General features: G+C 41.9%; 1 protein-coding gene across 2 annotated transcripts in view; it reads left to right on the forward strand.

Annotated features, from left to right (window-relative positions):
- PREX1 (phosphatidylinositol-3,4,5-trisphosphate dependent Rac exchange factor 1) overlaps nucleotides 1–17008 on the forward strand; it is a 223137-nt gene extending 206129 nt beyond the window's left edge. For both annotated transcript variants that reach the window (XM_073309488.1, XM_073309490.1), the window contains exons 30-40: nucleotides 1180–1308; nucleotides 2687–2728; nucleotides 5280–5497; nucleotides 6760–6859; nucleotides 8060–8203; nucleotides 8970–9084; nucleotides 9621–9687; nucleotides 10352–10536; nucleotides 11267–11369; nucleotides 12030–12097; nucleotides 14713–17008. In XM_073309488.1, coding sequence (XP_073165589.1) covers nucleotides 1180–1308; nucleotides 2687–2728; nucleotides 5280–5497; nucleotides 6760–6859; nucleotides 8060–8203; nucleotides 8970–9084; nucleotides 9621–9687; nucleotides 10352–10536; nucleotides 11267–11369; nucleotides 12030–12097; nucleotides 14713–14755 — 1214 coding nt within the window. In that variant the 3' untranslated portion in view covers nucleotides 14756–17008. The remainder of the gene's footprint in view (nucleotides 1–1179; nucleotides 1309–2686; nucleotides 2729–5279; nucleotides 5498–6759; nucleotides 6860–8059; nucleotides 8204–8969; nucleotides 9085–9620; nucleotides 9688–10351; nucleotides 10537–11266; nucleotides 11370–12029; nucleotides 12098–14712) is intronic.
- Nucleotides 17009–18450: the final 1442 nt, after the last annotated feature.

The following is an 18450-nucleotide window of genomic DNA, read 5'->3' on the forward strand; positions in this document are numbered from 1 at the left end:
TTTGAATGCAGTAAGGAAATAGCAGCCACCCTGCATATATTTCCTTCAAGCTTTATTTTGTTTGTTTCACTTAAACACAGACTTGTCTATTCAAACTGGATCAATTGCATTGAAAGAGCCTTTCAGTTCACTGCAGCTTCAGGATGGTCCCATATTAATCACCGGGAATCACACTACAGGAATAGACAAGCCCTGATTATAGTCAGCTGGAATCTTTTCCCAAATTACCTTCTTAATGCAGTCCCGAGTTGGAAATAAGCATGAAAAGGAGAGCTTACCATGGTCACATCTCAGTGATGGGTGAGAATTTGCAAATCATGCTGTCTCTTTTTGGAGACAGTAATTTGGCACACAATATCACTGACACCAGAGTGTTTAGCTAAAGTGCATAACTGCATCATAAGGAATAGAATTTACCCTCTTCAGTTCAAAATACATAGATTTCTACCTGGTGAAGCAAAGCAGAATATTAACTAGCTTATACTTTCCCAGCAGCTGCAGCCTTAAGTAGAAAGAAAAGGAGTACTTGTGGCACCTTAGAGACTAACCAATTTGTTTGAGCATAAGCTTTCATGAGCTACAGCTCACTACGGTATGCATCCGATGAAGTGAGCTGTAGCTCACGAAAGCTTATGCTCAAATAAATTGGTTAGTCTCTAAGGTTCCACAAGTACTCTTTTTCTTTTTGCAAATACAGACTAACACGGCTGCTACTCTGAAACCAGCCTTAAGTAGGTGTGACAGTCAATCTCAGGGTTGGTCTGATTTCCCCCAGGAGGTGACACAGACACACTTGGCTATACATTAGAAGAGACAGAGAGAACCAGAGGGGAATGCTGAGCTTAGTTCTGCAGCTGTGGTGCTCAGGGATATATTTGTAATATATTGCAAAAGAAGTTAATCACACAGTTCCAGTGTATTGTGCATGTGAGTCGCATGCCTAATTTTTGTGTATGATGCTGAAAATATAACAAGCTAGGACTCTGTTTTTGACAAGACTATAGGAAATAGCAATCTTTTTTTCCATCTGTATCAGACCCATTTAAGAAATTCCCTCACTGGTGATGGTTGTTGTAGCTGGTGTATTCATTGGTTAGGCCTATATGAAAATTATACAGCTAATGAGCTTCTCTGAGGCATCTCTCCACTGGCTGGACTAATTTCTCTCTTTTGCGGCAGAATTTAAACAGAAGGAAGAAACCACAATAAGGTGCCGGAATAATATTCAATTCAGTGTCCAAGAAGATCCCTGGAACCTTCCACTGCGTATCAAGAACCTTGTTGAAACCATTCAAAAACATGTGGAAGGTCTGTGAATGCGGGGTGGTCATTTATCAGTTTCAGTGTTAAAGGATTGTTTTGTTTCTAGAGATGAGCAAAACTGTAAAACTCATGGAAGTGAATAAAAAGGGGGAGGGGCCTGATCTGACGTTTTTGTTGAGTTCATTAGGGAGCTAAAAACCAGTTGCAGAGTTTGGAGCCAAACATTTCCACTGGTTGGGGTTGCTCTGACATTTGGTTTTGGCCCATACCTGATTGTTAAGGTACAAATTGTATCTATGGAAAAATCTTCCTTCCCTAAGTGCCCAGCAACTTTGCAAAATATTAAAATGGCATGGGTTTGAAATATCCAATTCTTGCTTTATTTTTGCCCTCATGCTAAAGAGCATAAGCGAACATCTTAGCTATCAGGGTCAGGAGGAAACATTCCTAAGGGGCAGGTTATTCTGTAACTGTCTAGTGCACAGTTTTGTTCAGTGTTTAATTTGTATGAAAGAGGTGCCAAGGCTCAAGCAATAAGGTGCTAGGGCTCAAGAATTTTTTCACTTTGATAACTGACGCGGCAAGCCCAGAGGTGCTGGGGCTATTAACTGTCAAGCCTAGAGGTGCTCAGCCCAGGCAAGCCCTGGCACAAATTAAGCACTGTTTTTGTTGCACCTCCCTTGGAAGCTGCTGATAGGGGCCACGTCAGAGACAAGATGCTGTGCTAGGTAGACTTCTGGTCATCCAGTCTGGCGGTTAATTTTGTCCCCTAAGTTTAATATGGTAATTGAAATATAGGTTATAAATAGACCTGGATTTTAGAGGGAAGTGGGGAGAGTGGGTTATTATTCTTCCCAGTGATGATGTATTGCAGCACCACAACTGTGACTGAATGATCATGAGGAATTTTTTATAATTGTCTTAGTCTACTTCCGAAGTCTTTAGGGACTGAATTGTGTCAGAGTGACTTACTTGCTGGTGTAATTTTAAAAAACATTGGAAGAAAATGAAATAGAAAAAAGGCAGATTCTGGAAGGAGATGAGTGAAGAAGATGGATGTAATCAGTCCCTGTAACTCCCTGAACCATTACATTTAAAAAACGTCTTGCTTAAAAAGCACCAGTAGGATTCAGGTAGAATGACTGAGTCTGGTGGTGTCTACTCAAGTGCAAGTCGCAGCACTGTAGTCACCTCTGTAGGGATTCCTCCACATGTGCAATTTGTTCCCCATAATTCATGGTAGTTGATGGAGCATTTAATCTATCAAGGATCCTGATTTATTCCTCGCTCCCTGTTTTATCAAATGTTTTTAGTGAGGATTAACTCTAGACAAAATAGAAATGGAGAGAGGTGTCAGCAGGGTACAATCAAATCCACCTTTGCATCATGTTTATCAGGTCCTTTCTTCTCTTTACTCTTTTAGATGGGAAGAATCAACTGCTTTTGGCCTTGCTAAAATGCACAGGTAAGGGCTTCTGGTTTGGGGTATTGTTGGTGGAAAACTTTGCCATGCTGACAGATGTCCTAAAGTGTGTAGTTTGGCCGGCACGTGTACATGCATGCCTATGTTTGAATCGCTCTCTCCTGTTAGAGATCACAATACATTATCCAACTAGTGGTGTGCTTGGAAATCTGGTTCAACCGCACTATTGATGACATTATGCCATCTCTTGTGCTCCTCATGCTGGGCAGCTTTTTCCTACCTACTTTTTGCTCAGTCTTGCTTATGCTCCTGTATCACCAAGCATGTTGTAAATGTCATCAGACACCATATCCCTTTGCCCTTTCTTCATCTTCTTTCCCTTGTGTAAGCCTCATTCTCAGTTGGCCATTCTCATTCTCAGTTGACATGCAGCAAAAAATGAGACACTGTTGCACAATTCATGATGAGGTTGTGGGCCTGTCATTCTTTTCAAGCAGACTACCGAGACAAGGCGTTTGGGTTTTGCCCTGTGTATAATTTCAGGATGTGCATTTCCTCTTTAACCAGCTCATTGTTTCCTCAGTGCACCTATATAAGCTCTTTTAGTGTTAACAAGAGCCAAACTTACATATCAAAGTCCTAAGGGCTTGATTCTGCCTTACTGAAGACAATGGGAGTTTTGTTATTGATTTTAATAGGAGCAGCCTAAGACCCTAAGGCTATGTTGCACAGCAATCTAAGCCCAGAGTTAGAAGACACTGAGGTAGTAAACCCTGGGTTTGTTAACCTCATGCTTGAGAGTCTACAGTCATTTGTAACCTAGGTTAGGACCTGTTGAAACATGGGGCCCCAGCATCTACGCTGCATTATACGGCCCTGAGTCCAACCACCCATATCCTAGACTTTCTTGTGCCCTCCCAAAATGGGACCACTCTAGTTTTTTGTTCATGGTGTAGTGTGGGAAAACTTGATTGTCCACCAAACTTGACTGTCCAGAGGACAAAATAGTCAGCCCTTGGGATTGGGGGACACTTTTGGCAGATTCCTAGAACATGAGTCCAGTGGGGCTGTGTATACACTGCAAATAATTTGGGCTTGGACTCTGGGACCTGACTTGACTCAGGCTTGGACCCTCCTCCCCCCTATATTGTCCTGGGACCCTGGCCTGAACCCTTGATTAGTGCAATTCGTGAGTAGATGGAAGGTGGGGGTGGGATTAGCCATTGAGTCTGAATCTGAACCCTGGACTTACATTGCAGTGTAGACGTACCCTAAGTTTGTACCAGTATACATTGCAGGCATCATTGTTACAAGGGGAAAAAACACACACTGGCAAATCAGATAACTCTCTCTCCCTATTTATGCAGTTACTTCACTGGCACATTTAAATAGCCATATTTTGTATCTGTAAAAAAGGCAATCCATAATAACAAACAATATACCCTCATCATTTGCTGGATCATTTTAAAAGATGGCTGAAAATCTGAGGCTTGATTCTAAGCTGCTCCAAGTGAGGGTGGGAGGCAAAGGTAGCTCTAAGCCACCTTTGTGCTTCCCCCAATCCTGAGGCCGGCTGGGGTCCAAACCGACCCCTGGTATAAAGTACAGCTATAATGGCTTTGGCTCCGCCCCATCCTATCCCTCCTCCTCAGCCCTTTATGGAACACCCTTCATAGAGGGTGGAGGAGCAAGTGGTGTAGAGCTGGCTGTGCCACCTTTACGTCCTCTACGGATTCCGTTGTCTGTAGTGCAGCCCTGAGCCCTCTTTGCTTCACCTCTAGCGATGCAAAGGAGACTTGCCCTGTGCTGAGGATCTGGCCCTTGGTCTTGATTGTCTTAGTTCTTTCATTGTTGCATTCTGTGCTTTATAAAAATAGTCTGTATCGTCAAAGCCTCGGTGTGATGTATTCAGCTTCGTTCTGCAGAAGACACTTTCTTGGAAACAAGAGAGGCTGCTATAACCTACCTACTGCATATCAGGAGAAACCCAAGGTGCCTAGGAAGCCTCTCTTCATTTATTCATGTGCTTCCCTTTCCTGCCCTTTGCATGTTCTTTGTACAATCTGCAGTCCCCTGAAGTGTGACACAGTTTATTTGGCCAGCATAAGACTGACTGGCAAGCTCAGTGGAAGCACAGTTAACACTGTGGAGATTCCCCCAGGCAAACATGAACCAAATGGTACCATTCATGGACGGTCATGTCTGGAAAACCTTCCTAACGTGGGAGGTAAGGGAAGTGGCATCGCTAATAGTGGAGACCCTGCTTCATGAATGCAGTTGTCAATGAAGGGGATCAGGCCAGGTCTGGCATTGATGACACAGGGGAGCCTCATCTAGCCCTTGTAATCCAGACAAATGTATAAATAGCCACAGGGCATCTGTCTGGGAGAAACAAAAGGAAGACTGGGCTGGAAAATCCTCTCTCTCTCTCACACACACACACCCCCTCTACCCACTCCCAATAGGAGACAGATAACAGGAGCCCGTGCAAGGTGACCGCTCAAATCAAAGGTCATACAGAGCTTGCCTTCTATTCCATCTCAGACAAACTCCCTCTGACTCCTTTGTGACTCTCTTCCCTTCTCTCTGGCAGATACTGAGCTGCAGTTGAGACGAGATGTCATTTTCTGCCAGTCCCTCGTGGCTGCTATTTGCACTTTCTCCGAGCAGTTGCTGGCTGCTCTCAACTACAGATACAATAACAATGGGGAGTATGAAGAGAGCAGCAGGGATGCCAGCAGGAAATGGCTGGAGCAGATAGCGGCCACTGGGGTTTTACTCCACTACCAATCCCTGCTGTCCCCCAGTGTGGTAAGAGAGATTCTAAAGAATGGGTTTCACAGTTCCACAGTGAATGCTGGCTCTCTTGGCCTCTTCAAGGTCACCTAGACACTTTCCTCCTACTCACCTCCTGGCCAGGTTTATCTATATGGAAACTCCTACCCCCTCAAGGAATCTGCTGTTATCCTCATCCTAATGTCCTACCCATCACACACTGATCCCCACAAATGCTAAACTACTGGCCTGGGCCAGGTGAACACATTTCACCACTGAAAGATAATAGACAGCCTGCCCCATAGAGAAGGGGCAGGTTGGTATTTTGCCAGAGAGGTTTCCTTGTCTGGAGTAATGCTGCCTTCTTTACTGTGGACTAATTTCACAGTTGCTGGGAAAGCGTGTGTGACCTGACCTCTGCTGGTGAGAAAATGAATTTCAACAAGCAGACAAAAGTGGTTCTTGGTGTTCCCAGAGCTAAGAGCAAACTGCAAATCTGGTCCTTTCTCCATGTGCTGAGTGAAGGGGCAACCCAGGCAGTGGTATTAAAAGCTTCCTGTCATGCTGCCCTAACTATGTGCACCAAGCCTGACCTGGAGGCACCACATCTAGGTCTGAGAAGGGCAGGACTCGTAAAATCCACTGGCCTGTGTTGAGTAGGAAGCTCTCAGGCAAATGCCACCAACTTCTGCAGGATCTAAGCTAAAATAATAATTTTAGAAGGAAAATGAGTGTGAAGCTATGAAGGGAAATCAGGTCTGACAAAAGCAAGAGCTATGAGGGAGACACATTTTATGCCCATTGTTAAATAGAAACATGATGGACAATGTGTTAAATTAAATACAATCCAGTGCACATCTGTATTATTCCTTGAAATTGCAGGAGATGTGAGAACACAGATATTTTTCACCCTAACTAACTAATTGGCTTCGTCCTCAGGGTAGTATGCGAGGAGGGGGTACATTTTGGAGAAGGGAGTTTACTCTCCAAGATCCGTTCATTGCTTTGACTTCCTTCAGAGTCTACCAAGAAGGGGGCCAATATTACCAATAGTGGTGAACCCCTGTCCACTAAGAACTGGGCTGAGGCAACCGACGCTCATTTCACACAGTTGTCAAATGGAAACAATCTTCATTCATTACTGACCTGGGCTGGATTTGGTGAAAGATTTGCTCTCCCCTCCCTATTCTCAGTCTCTTGAACCGTCCAGTTTTCCACACCTCTAATGTCTCTGCTTTTCTGCCTCAACTCTCCCCTTGGATAGATTACCCATTCATGTTTGTTTCTCTCTACCTCAGAAAGAAGAGCGCATCATGCTAGAAGACATCCCAGTCACCCTGTCTGAGCTGGATAAGGTTGCCTTTTATTTCAAGCAGCTGGACGAAAGCCTTGTAGCAAGTGAGATTTTTTAGGTTTTTCTATGAACTCTTCTATCTTGCTTGTATTCCTGGTTAATTTACTCCATGATATTAAATCCTTCAGAAGTGCTCAATCCTGAAAGGTGCTGAGCATCTCTTGTGAAGTGACGCACTCCCACAACTTCCACGGAATGTAATGGGAGTTAAAGCCATGCAGCACCACACCCAAGGGTACATTGCGTGATTGGGCCCTAAAATGGTCACTCACATCCGCTCTCCCTGTTCTCTGGACCAGGTAGGAAAGCAGTATAGCCAATCAGCTTTCTTCATAACCAGGACTACTGCTAGGACTTGCCTCATATGAGCAAGGAGGAGAGACTTAGTGAGATGAGTATCCCTTGCTATCTTTTATCAGACTGACTATCCATTTTGGAATATCTAGATTTAAACTGCAGGTTCAAATCCCATCTCCTTAGCCCCTTATCCTTCTAAGTCTGACATTTGGAATAGTAAGTATTTGTGTCTCTGTCAACTGTAGTGGCTAAAATGTAACAGAAATTATAATCATAACTGCGGGTAACTGCTGAGGACCTTGCCTCCAGACCTGTTAATTGACTGCACGATAGTAGGGCTAGTAGTGTCAGCCTCACTGCCTACATTCATCTAATGATGCCACTTGTAAATTCTCTACAGTTGGGAACCGCTGGGCCCTGCCTGTGTTTCTTGCCCAGCATGTGGAAAGACGACAGCTGGGGCAAGCAGCTCCAGACAGATGTTTATAATTCACCAGCCTTTCGGCAAGAGAACGGACACACACACTCTTTCCGTGTTTATCCAGTACAAGCTCACATGACAGGATTAACCATGTTTACTGCAGTAGTGCCTAGGGACAAGCTAAGAACAGGGCCCCATTGTGCTAGGTGATGTACAGATACAGAGTAGTAGACAGTCCCTGCTCCACAGTGTTTAGAAATCTGATCGAGGAGAAGAGACACACAGTGGGGAAAAGGGATCTGACGTACAAGCAAAACAATCAGCATGATGGTATCAAACATCATGTTAATTGATGGCATGTCTTGTAAACAACATGCTTCTTCTGAGCACAGCATCTCCTTCGCTTACTACCACTTCTAACATTTCAGTAACGAGATGTTATTAAATGGATCGACATGCGCAGACACTGCTAGTCTCTCACAGCTGTTTTGGAAAAACACAAACGTCTTTATCTTTGTTTCCCCAGATACTCACGTCTTCTACCACATTGAAGGAAGTCGGCAGGCCTTGAAGATTATCTTTTACCTTGACAGCTACTACTTCTCCAAACTGCCGTCTCGCTTTCAGAATGGGGGAAGCTTGAAGCTGCACACGGTGCTCTTTACAAAAGGTGCCCACGAAATTCTTGACCAAGAAAAACAAGTGATGTGAATCTAATTAGGTGCTAAACATTTTAAGGTTCATTATTAAGGAATGACCATAAATTTGTTATTGAAACAAAACTGACAACTCCATTGAAAATATTTTAAGAGGCAAAAATTAACTTCTCCCCAGAATAATAATCTGATATTCTGGGGTGGGCGGTTAATATGCTGTAAGAAGGTTAGGTTGAGATGTTCGTGGGGAGGAGATTATCCCCACAGATGCTGCTGTGGGGTGTCTTGCACCTTTCTCTGAAGCATCTAATCAGAGACAGGATATTGGACTAGACATACCCTGGGTCTGATCTAGTCTGGAAGTGTCCATGTTCCTATGCTACAGACTGGGATTTCTAAGGGACACATTTTCTGTGCACACGTATGTGTGTATTCATAGAATCATCTGGGCTGAAAATCAAGGGACCTCTTGTGGACCAGCTAATTCACTGTCCTGCATTGCGGCGTCCAGCATAGGATACTTCCTTCAATGCAACAACACTATGACCATATTCCAGTGATCTGGTACCATAGTACCCCTTGCCCTTTGAGGAGTCATAATGAAAACTGTGGTTCACAGAAGACATCCCTACTGAGGGAAATAAATTCATCTTATTTTTCACATGGTTGGTCTTTGACGTGTTTTGGCAGCTACCTAGTGCATGCAAGCTACCTAGTAGGGGGATGAACTAGAGAGACAATCAGAGTAATATATTTATTAAAAATCTTGTCTCCTTCCAGCTCTTGAAAGCCCAGATAGCCAGCCACAGCCAGGTGACTCATCTCTAGAAGAACTCCTGCAACAGATTAATGGCGTCTCACTTGAAAAAGTGCAGCAATATTACCGTAAACTCAGGTAATGTGCCTCTCCGCCCATCCCCTAATAAAAAAAAAAAAAGGTGCTGTTTGTTCATGACCTTTCACAGACAGATTTTTCTTTCCTGGTGGCCTCATGTCTTCTACACAGTGATTATTTGGAGAAGCCAGTGATATGGAAAGGAGAGTTCTAGGAAAGAAGATATTCCATTTAAGTTTCACATGTTGTTTTTTAATCAGAAGGTGTTTTTTTTAATCTTTGGTGTATAGAAAACTTCTTAAATTATTTAGCAAAAAATAGCCTTAATTGTAAACTCCTCCTGGAATATAGGAATGTGTCAGAAACAATTTCCATCCAATTGGGACTTCAGATTTTTGACTGGAGCTAAAGTTAAACTAAAAAGACTTTTTGTTCGTCTTCAGTCACTATAGAAAGAAACAATCCAAGTGCTTCAGTAAGAAAATACACCATCTTGGACGACAGGACTTCCCTTTCATATCCATCTGAGATGTTATGCAGTACTTAGTGAAGTGAGATGCTCACCAACTAATCTAATTCTTAATGGCTAATTGCAGGACATTTTACCTTGAGAGATCCAACTTGCCTACTGATTCCAATACAACAGCAGTGAAGATTGACCAGGTATTATTATTATTATTTATATTGTGGCAGTACCTTACAGCCCCAGTCATGGACTAGAGCTCTCTAGCACTAGGTGTGATACAAACACAGAACAAATAGACAGTCCCTGCCCAAAGATCTTAAATCAGACCATCTGAGGATCCGTTAGAGTTCTGTCACCCAGAAATCTGATGCCTGCAATCACTTTAGAAATGATCACTTAAGTCTATTTTTTTTTGAGAATTTTGTTCACAACATACAGTACAATAAAAGCAACATCTCCCAGGCCCTCACCTAAAGCTCAATTCCATAGTAAACACAGTCTGTATTTGGGGCAGATGCTTCATGTAAATGTTTGAGCATGCTGTAGAAGCAAACCAAGATTTGGCTGTTTTTATTATAGTGGAGACAATTCAGGGACTCCCCTGTCAGTGCAGTTATTAACATATACTGGAAAGTAGATTGATATGATTTGTGTTCACTTGCAACAGACTGTTTCAAACCCTTGCCAAGTCCTCACTTTTTTGTGCAGAAAATCGTATCAACTGTGAATAGTTGTTACTTTAGATCTACCAAGGAGCTGTTACCATAGAGTATTAGACATAGGAAAAAAGTTCTTATAAGAGTCTATATAAATGAAGGAGTAAATATGCCACTGATGCATGTGTTCACTGTTCCTGTGTAGCTTATTCGCCCCATTAATGCAATGGATGAGCTGTGCAGACTGATGAAGTCCTTTATTACAAAACCCACCCAGTCAGGATACTCTAGTAGTAACACCCCAGGAGCTGGGCTGCTGCCTATATCCTCAGAGCTCTGTTACCGCCTCGGAGCCTGTCAGATTGCCGTGTGTGGCACTGGGATGCAGAGGTGAGATTTAAGAAACCCTCCATGGTACTGTTGTGATACTAACTTTTTTTCTGTATAAGAATCTAAGCATCTAAGCAACGCATCTGAGCCAGTTACATACGGCTAGCGAGTGATGGGCCCCTACAACTGAGAATGAAAGAAGCCCTTCTGTTGGCAAGGTTTATTTTCCGGGGGTTGTGACTTCTAGCACTGCCGTACAGTGGTTGAGACTCAATGTCCCAATGCAACTACTAAGAACCTTTGCTGGGTGGGCATAGAGCAAATGTCTTTCAGTCAACACAGTTTTCGATCACAGAGGTGACCTCCTCTAATAAACCGTTTTAAAATCTTTTTTTGTACATGCTAATAAAACCATTTTATTAAATGGCCCAAAATTTGTGTGTTAAAAATAACTCATTTTCAGAAGATTTTTAGCTCATGGAAGGCACTGATGTGAACCACCAGCAATGAGACACAGCCATGTGATAGCGCCATCTGAAATCACAACAGTGTAGCTTCTTGAGCTTACCTGGTGTGGGAGAGGTGTCATGAGCTGGGCTGCAGAACTGGTTATATATTTTTATATGGGAAGCCAGAAAGTAAACATAAAAATGGTGTAGTGGCCAAGTTAATTTGCAGTTACTAGCCAAATAGCTTTGTCAAAAGTCGTAACTCGAGACTTTGTTAAAACTCATAAGTAATTTTAAAAAATGGTTTGTGAATTATCATTCCCTTATGTACCCATGTCCAGAAGTACATTGAGTGTGTCCCTGGAACAAGCAGCCATACTGGCTCGAAGTCATGGACTTTTACCCAAATGTATCATGCAGGCTACAGACATCATGAGAAAGCAAGTGAGTATTTAGGTTCTTCCTATGACTACTTCCTTAGTTGGATCACCTGCATGCCACTATCTTAATCCCTGGGATCTCTTTTTGTGGAGTTACCAGTTAATTTCTCTGTGGAGATGTGTGTTGTGCATATACACACCCACATCCAGACATTGTAAAATATGTACAACTGCATGCATACTTTGCAGGAGCAAATTCTAACATTTGCATGTGTGGACATTAGGCTATTTAAAGTTCATACCTAGGGTTACATTATTTAAATTGTGTGCACAGATGTTTGAAAAATGTACAGAATGTGCAGGTATATGCCCTTGTAAAGTATGTGTATAAACACGTACAAAAGAAAAGGAGGCCGGTGTTTGAAATGTAGGCCATATAGTGTACTTATATACATCCTGTATATTCCATAATGTGTTCTCATGCATACAACGCTATATGGTGGCAATCTCCTAGTGTTAGACAGCAGTGCTTGTAAAGTGCTTTGGGACTTCTGTCATCTTAAGTAAACGCAGATGGCTGATGTACCTACCAAGTGGATTCCAGAGCTACTAAAAGTAGTTAATGGATTGTCAGATAGAAATCAGACTCCTGTTACAATATTTTCCCTTAAGGGTCAGATGTTTTACTGATATTATCAATGCCATAAGTTCTGTGTTTCCTTAGGGACCCAGGGTTGAAATCTCTGCTAAAAATCTCAAAGTGATGGATCAGATGCCGCAGTCTGCACCCCGGTAGGTTATATACAGTATATGTTATCTGAGTATTTGCGATGCATCTTTGCACCCAGCTGTGACATTTCCTTCTCAAATTGACAAGTTCTTCAGCAGCAATACACAGAACTATCCCAGCCATCACTATACTAAACCAAGTGCACCAGTATTTAAAAAAGCTTTGTTTCAAATCCCCTGTCACTCACCATTAACTTGTGTTGTCTAAATAAAACATCACTGCTGATTTTTTTTGACAATGGGAATGCGTTGCTAAAGCTCAGTGGCTGTCAGTTATCTGTGGAATGCTGAGGAGCAGAAATTCTTGAACGGCAGATCCGACTGCAACTATGTAAAGATAATTCATGAGCTAATACTTTGGCCAGAGTGCCCATGAACTGTCTGGAGTAGCCTGAGTGTCTCATGATTTACTGCAGAGTGGGTTTAAGAGCAAGCAGTTCAGATCAGAGTGAATTTATGGTGATGCAATTTCTAGAAGAATCAATTGCCCAAAGTTATAGCCATTCTGTTATCTGAGGGTCAAATCTTTAGAGGTGCTATACACCTGCAAATCCCATTGACTCCAATAGGAGCTGAAGATACTCATTGTGTCTCCCTGAAGGACATAATTTCAGGTGGTTTTTACTATCTTTATTTCTGAGAGAGATTTTTTAACCCATTTCCCCTCTCTCTGTCCCCCACACCTCCTCCCAAACAGACCCAGGAGAGAGAGGAGGGTTCCATTATAGCTTCATTGAACATTCATAGAATGCTAGGGCCGAATCCTGCTCGGCTAGGCAAGTAGCCAATGGAAGTCATCTGCTCCTATGGAAGTTAATGGGATTCATTTGAGGAAAGCAAGTCAGCTCTGGCCCTTGAAATGAGCAGTGGAAAAGATCATTTAGGTATACAGCATTCCTCCTTGATAGTGCAGGTTTATTCTATTATAGTGTTTTATCTGATCCACTTTTGAAAACCCTATGAGATGGGGCTTAGATCATAGTATATTTCAGTGTCAGTTTTTCCTTTTCATCCAGTTTCTCTGACCTATACCCCATTGGACCACCCTAAATAATTCCACACCTTTGGTGGCAACTGCACCCTTTAGGTCAGTGGTTCCCAAACTAGGGGCGCCGCTTGATCAGGGAAAGCCACTGACAGGCCGGGCCGGTTTGTTTGCCTGCTGCATCTGCAGTTCGGCCGATCGCACTCCCAGTGGCTGTAGTTTGCCGCTCTCGGCCAATGGGAGCTGCAGGAAGCGGCGCCGGCTGAGGGACGTGCTGGCTGCTGCTTCCCGCAGCCCCCATTGGCCTGGAATGGCGAACCGCAGCCAGTTGGAGCTGCGATTGGCCGAACCGACGCAGCAGGTAAACAAACCGGCCCGGCCCGCCAAGGGCTTTTCCTGAACAAGCGGTGCCCCTAGTTTGGGAACCACTGCTTTAGGTGCTTGTAGAAAGTTATTTCAAGCATGTGGCATCAAAACTGTGGTTGAGGTGAAGTTATCTGTAACACAGTTTGGCCTCGTTTTGCTTTCTCAGAGACCTTTCACAGGGAACAATATTTTGGTTCTACTACATTCGCCCCCTCTCGGATTCTGAGTACCAGCTCCCTAAGGAATGAATATGCACTGTCTACATGTGACTTTGTGCCATATCCCAAATGTCAAGCATCACAATTCAAGCAGCCGTGACATTTCCCCCTTTTAATGAATATTCATTACCTATTATCCATTTTTATGATCCTAAAGGTGGAATGTGTTTGAAGTAATTCAGGATAAATAACACTGGAACTGTACTTGTGATTTACAAAGTAGAGTGAAGGAGAGAAAAGCCTCATATTTGATTTTAGGGTTTTAAAGAGCCGTTCATTTTAGAAAACTTGCATTTGAAAAGTCTAGAGACACAGGTTCTTATTTGGTTTTATCAGTGTGAAGTGCATAAGACTAAATGGAACGAAAATGAGCAAAAGTACATTAATTTCAGGTAAACTGAATTTGGGCTAAGTATCAGGAAACATTTCCTAGCAGTGAGGCCTGTTAGATTGTGGAATAATCTTGGAAGGGAAGTTATGGAAGGCCCCATCATTTGACTTATTTAAACTTAAACTGTCCAAAGCCCTGGAAAATACGCTACAGGGAACCGTCATGTATTTGGGAGCTAGACAAGATGCTGAAAGTGGGGATTTTTTCATCTCCAATTTCTAGTATTTTTAAATGTCTCTGTAAACAAGAGGAAATCAAACCCTATTGACAAGTACATTGAAAGGCATCACAGTGGAATGAGACATGTCTCGGTTAAAAAGGTCCAGGAAAAATAATAAAAAACTTAGTGAAAATCATAATTTATGGATTGCCAACTGCTAAGGGCCAAAATCTGACTTGGGTTGCACAGGGGTGGAGTAAGGTCTCAAAAATAAAAGACATTTTTTAAGATAACACCTCTGTGGTTTAATTAGCAATTCTCTAGTGGCACATTTAGTTTGTGAAATGATTAATAATTACAACGAGCTGAATCTTTCCTGTCAATCCGGTCAATGAGTGCTTTTTAGAGTGATAAAGAAGCTGAATGTCACATGCTAATTCTAACAACTTTTTATTATCATTATTCCATGTAACACCAACTTTTAATCCTCCCTTATAGACTCTACAGGCTGTGTCAGCCACCTTTAGATGGGGACTTATAAAAATGAAAGAGACACCCATGTTATGGAGTCAATAAAATGTTCAGCTGAAAGCAACCCTGCCCGAGGACCATGTCAACTGACACCGGTGGTGTTAAATGGAGATGGGAGGATATGGTGCTGGGTGTCTCGTGTTCGGTGAGAGATGAATCTGTGACGCGCACCTGCTGAGAACTCCTACAGTATATGGGCAAAGATTCTTACGGTTCCTTGGCTTATTGGAGAAGTTCTCTAACCATAAACACTCTTGAGCTGAGACAAACGAACTGCCTTCTGCCAGAATGCCCAGAAGGAATAGCAATTCCATGTCAAGAAACTGCAGCTTTACTAATGACTCAGCTGCGCTACTGGCTGAAAGTTGTGGCCTTCAAGTTATGGATCCGTAAAGCAAAAGCAAGACGAAGCACATCTACTATCCCAATAATGTATCTGGCATCCATTTAATTGCCAGCATAATTTTGGTCAGTGGTCTTGAGTAACAGCATCAGAAATACCACTGATTTAACATACTGACCTGCACTTTTGAACCATGAGTAGCTCAAGTTTCTGGTTTATTTCCATATGAATATAAAGTATTTCTTCTAGAGTCGTTTTCCTCTTCAGCCCAGTGAGAACCAATCTCTGTATGCTGCAGAGTATACATTCCATAATACTTCTTACCATTACTTCCTCTTACTTACTGTAGCGTTCACGTTTGGGATTAACATTTTTTACTAATGGTCTATTATGTATTCTGGAAATACAATAATATTTTACAGGAGAGTTTGGCAATGAAGGATTTTTTAGGAGAAATTACAAAGAAAATAAATTGCAGTCTTATACTCTGATTATTTGAACAGATGTAGTTTTTAAAACCAGGTCAGAAGAACTATAATTATTTATGTGGAGTAGAGTATCTGTTTTGGATCATGTTATTATATATACAAGATTTAAATAAAAATTATATTGTTTAAAATGGGACCAATATGCTGGCAATTACACAGCTAATCCCAGTTTACTGGAAACAATTCTACATTATTTAAAATCTTTCAATATTTAAGTAGTCTTTAATACAGTTATTAAAATGTATTAGGAAGGCTTTTAAGTTAAAAGAAAAAGGAATCATGTATATAATGTGCTTTATTTTTTTCCTATTTCAAAATTGTTCTCCATTCTATCAGTATTAGCATTAGTGCAGTAATTTTCTCCAAATTACTGGCTGATACTCATTGAGAATGTCAGCAGTCTCAGGCCAGAAATAATGTTCTTTTGGAGTGAGTGCCTTAATAATGATTCACCTATATCTAACAAAATTCCACAGCAGTGGGGGAACCTAACATTATTGTCTCTCGCTATAGAAAAGCCATAGTCTCTTTTAAAACCATTCATTGTTGGGAGACTCCAGGAATTGTTTGGCGTGAGGGACATTCTAGAGAATGAAGGTTTTCTTTTGTTTCGTTTTGTTTTTTGTGCTGAACAGGGCATTAATGAACTCCAGTTTTATTTGGTTAACAATCCAATCCATCCCAAATATAAAGTTAAAAATCATCTCTTCCCACCTGACTGTGAAGGTTTTTTTAATTTGATTTCTTCAACTAGCACAAAATAACTTACTACAAGTTTTGAGGGGTTGTGTTGGCTTCCTGAATTATTAAATGTTTTTAACATTTTTGTTTCTTTCATTCTCAGACTGATTTTTTTTTGGGGGGGGAGTAGGAGAGAACACACTTTTGTTTGTTTTATTTACTTTCAGTATTCCTTCTGACCCACCTCAGTCCACAGCTGAGGCTTATGTGAGTCAGTCTCCTGTTACATCTCAGACACAGGCATCAGTTACTGTAGAATCCATTGCACTGCAGTCAGATCAGCAGAACATTGTTTCAAAGCAGTTTGTGCTTCTTCATAATCTTGGAAGACTTAATCTTGCCATTTGCTGTTGAAAAGAATGATATTTCTTGAAAAATCCCCTAACTTAAAATTAACTGTAATGATATGTAAAGAAAAACTATTGAAACACCCAAGAAGTAAAAACATAGGGGCCAGTATCCTCTCCTGGGGTAAATCAGCATAGTTTTGTTGACTTCAGTGGATCTGATTTAAACTGCCAGATGAGGATCCTGACCTACATGTATGCAGTTTGTACAGACAAAGGCGCATAGAAGATGATCTAAGGGCATTTACACTGTGCACTGTTTTACATTAAAATGTATGTGTTATTCTCATTAAATACATGCTAGAACATTTTATTATTAAAAGTTGGTTTATATTACAATGAAAGAGGATATGATTTTATTTATATAAGTTATCCCTTTAGTTCTTTGTTGGACAGAATTTAGGACTTTGCAGAGCTATGAAAGGTCAAAAGTTGAAGGTGTTTTGATATCTGATCAAACTGACTCGGCAGTGCTGAGCTCTTCCTGTTTGTGCAGTACCACCTACAGATGCGGTTTCACTTCAGAATTCTTATTAAAAATAGAACAGAGCAGTTCTGAGGCTGAATAATTGCAAAGTTTGAGGCCAGGCCTGAAAAAGTGAGCAGAGTTAGAGTCAGAAGGTGATGCTCATGCTAAACTACAACTGAAGTCAGCAGAGCAGGCTCAGGCTATAGAATCTTCAGGACTAAAACCAAAGTCAGAGTCCAACCCCAGGATATCCCTGCAACTGGGCCACATCTGTTCTGGCTGGCTAGGATGAGCAAATAGTTGAAGTCGTCTCCTGCTTTGTCCATGAGGTTTTGCACTGTGTGTGCAAGCACTGGCCAAGCAGCCTCCCTCTCCATGATGCATCATAGAGAGTCACTTTACAGTATCAGTGCGTGTGTGGAGGGGCGGAGCAGGGTCCCCCTAAATGGGCTCTTCTCTGTTTGGAACTAAAGAAACAAACTATTACTGCTCATTGGATCCTAGCTCTTCTGAATAAGCAGGCATGGGATCTGGATTTTAGAGTTGGTGGGATCCATCTTGCAGCCTTTCTACAGGTATAACTCCCACTGAAGTCAGCGGCAGTTCCACATCTGAAAAGACTGTGAGATCCAGTTTAAATACTTCATGGGCCCAATTTTAAGGTAGTTCTCAACCTAGCCGTTCATTCTGTAGGCAAAATGCCACATTTGCAATTTAGCATTCACAGCAAACTACAGGCACAATAGGTAACACTTGAACATCTGCTTTCTCTGTGCCTGTAAACAAGCCATTCAATGTCCAATTAGCTGATAGCATTGCATGTACAAAATGGGTAGTGCAAGTATTTATGGACAGAGTTGCAACCACAAAATTAGAGGACTAGTGCCTTTCAAGCCTGAATTGACATCTACAATTTCCTTTGGTTCCTTTCCCCTGGAACCCTGGTAGGTGCTAGACATACCCTCAAACTAACCTACATGCTTTAATGTAACTATTTATCCTTCAGTTCATCCCAAATCCCCAAAGAAATGACAGCACTCATCACATCCCAAGGCATCACCTGATATACTGCAGGATACTGCAGCCTAGTAGTTGGAGCAGTGGAAATACAGACTGACTGGGTCCCTATAGTTTACTCCCAGATGTCACTGATTTTATGCATCACTTAGCCTCTCTGTGCCTCATTTTAGACATCTGTAAAATGGGAAATGTAACATTTCCCTATCTCCCAGGGGGCTTGGGAAGCTTACTTACAGTACATAATGTTTGCATGGCACTTTGAGATCATCCCTATTGCAGTGTTTATTATTAGCAGCA

The sequence above is a fragment of the Lepidochelys kempii genome, chromosome 13 (genome assembly GCF_965140265.1).
Source record: "Lepidochelys kempii isolate rLepKem1 chromosome 13, rLepKem1.hap2, whole genome shotgun sequence".
In the NCBI taxonomy this organism is placed as follows: Eukaryota; Metazoa; Chordata; order Testudines; family Cheloniidae; genus Lepidochelys; species Lepidochelys kempii.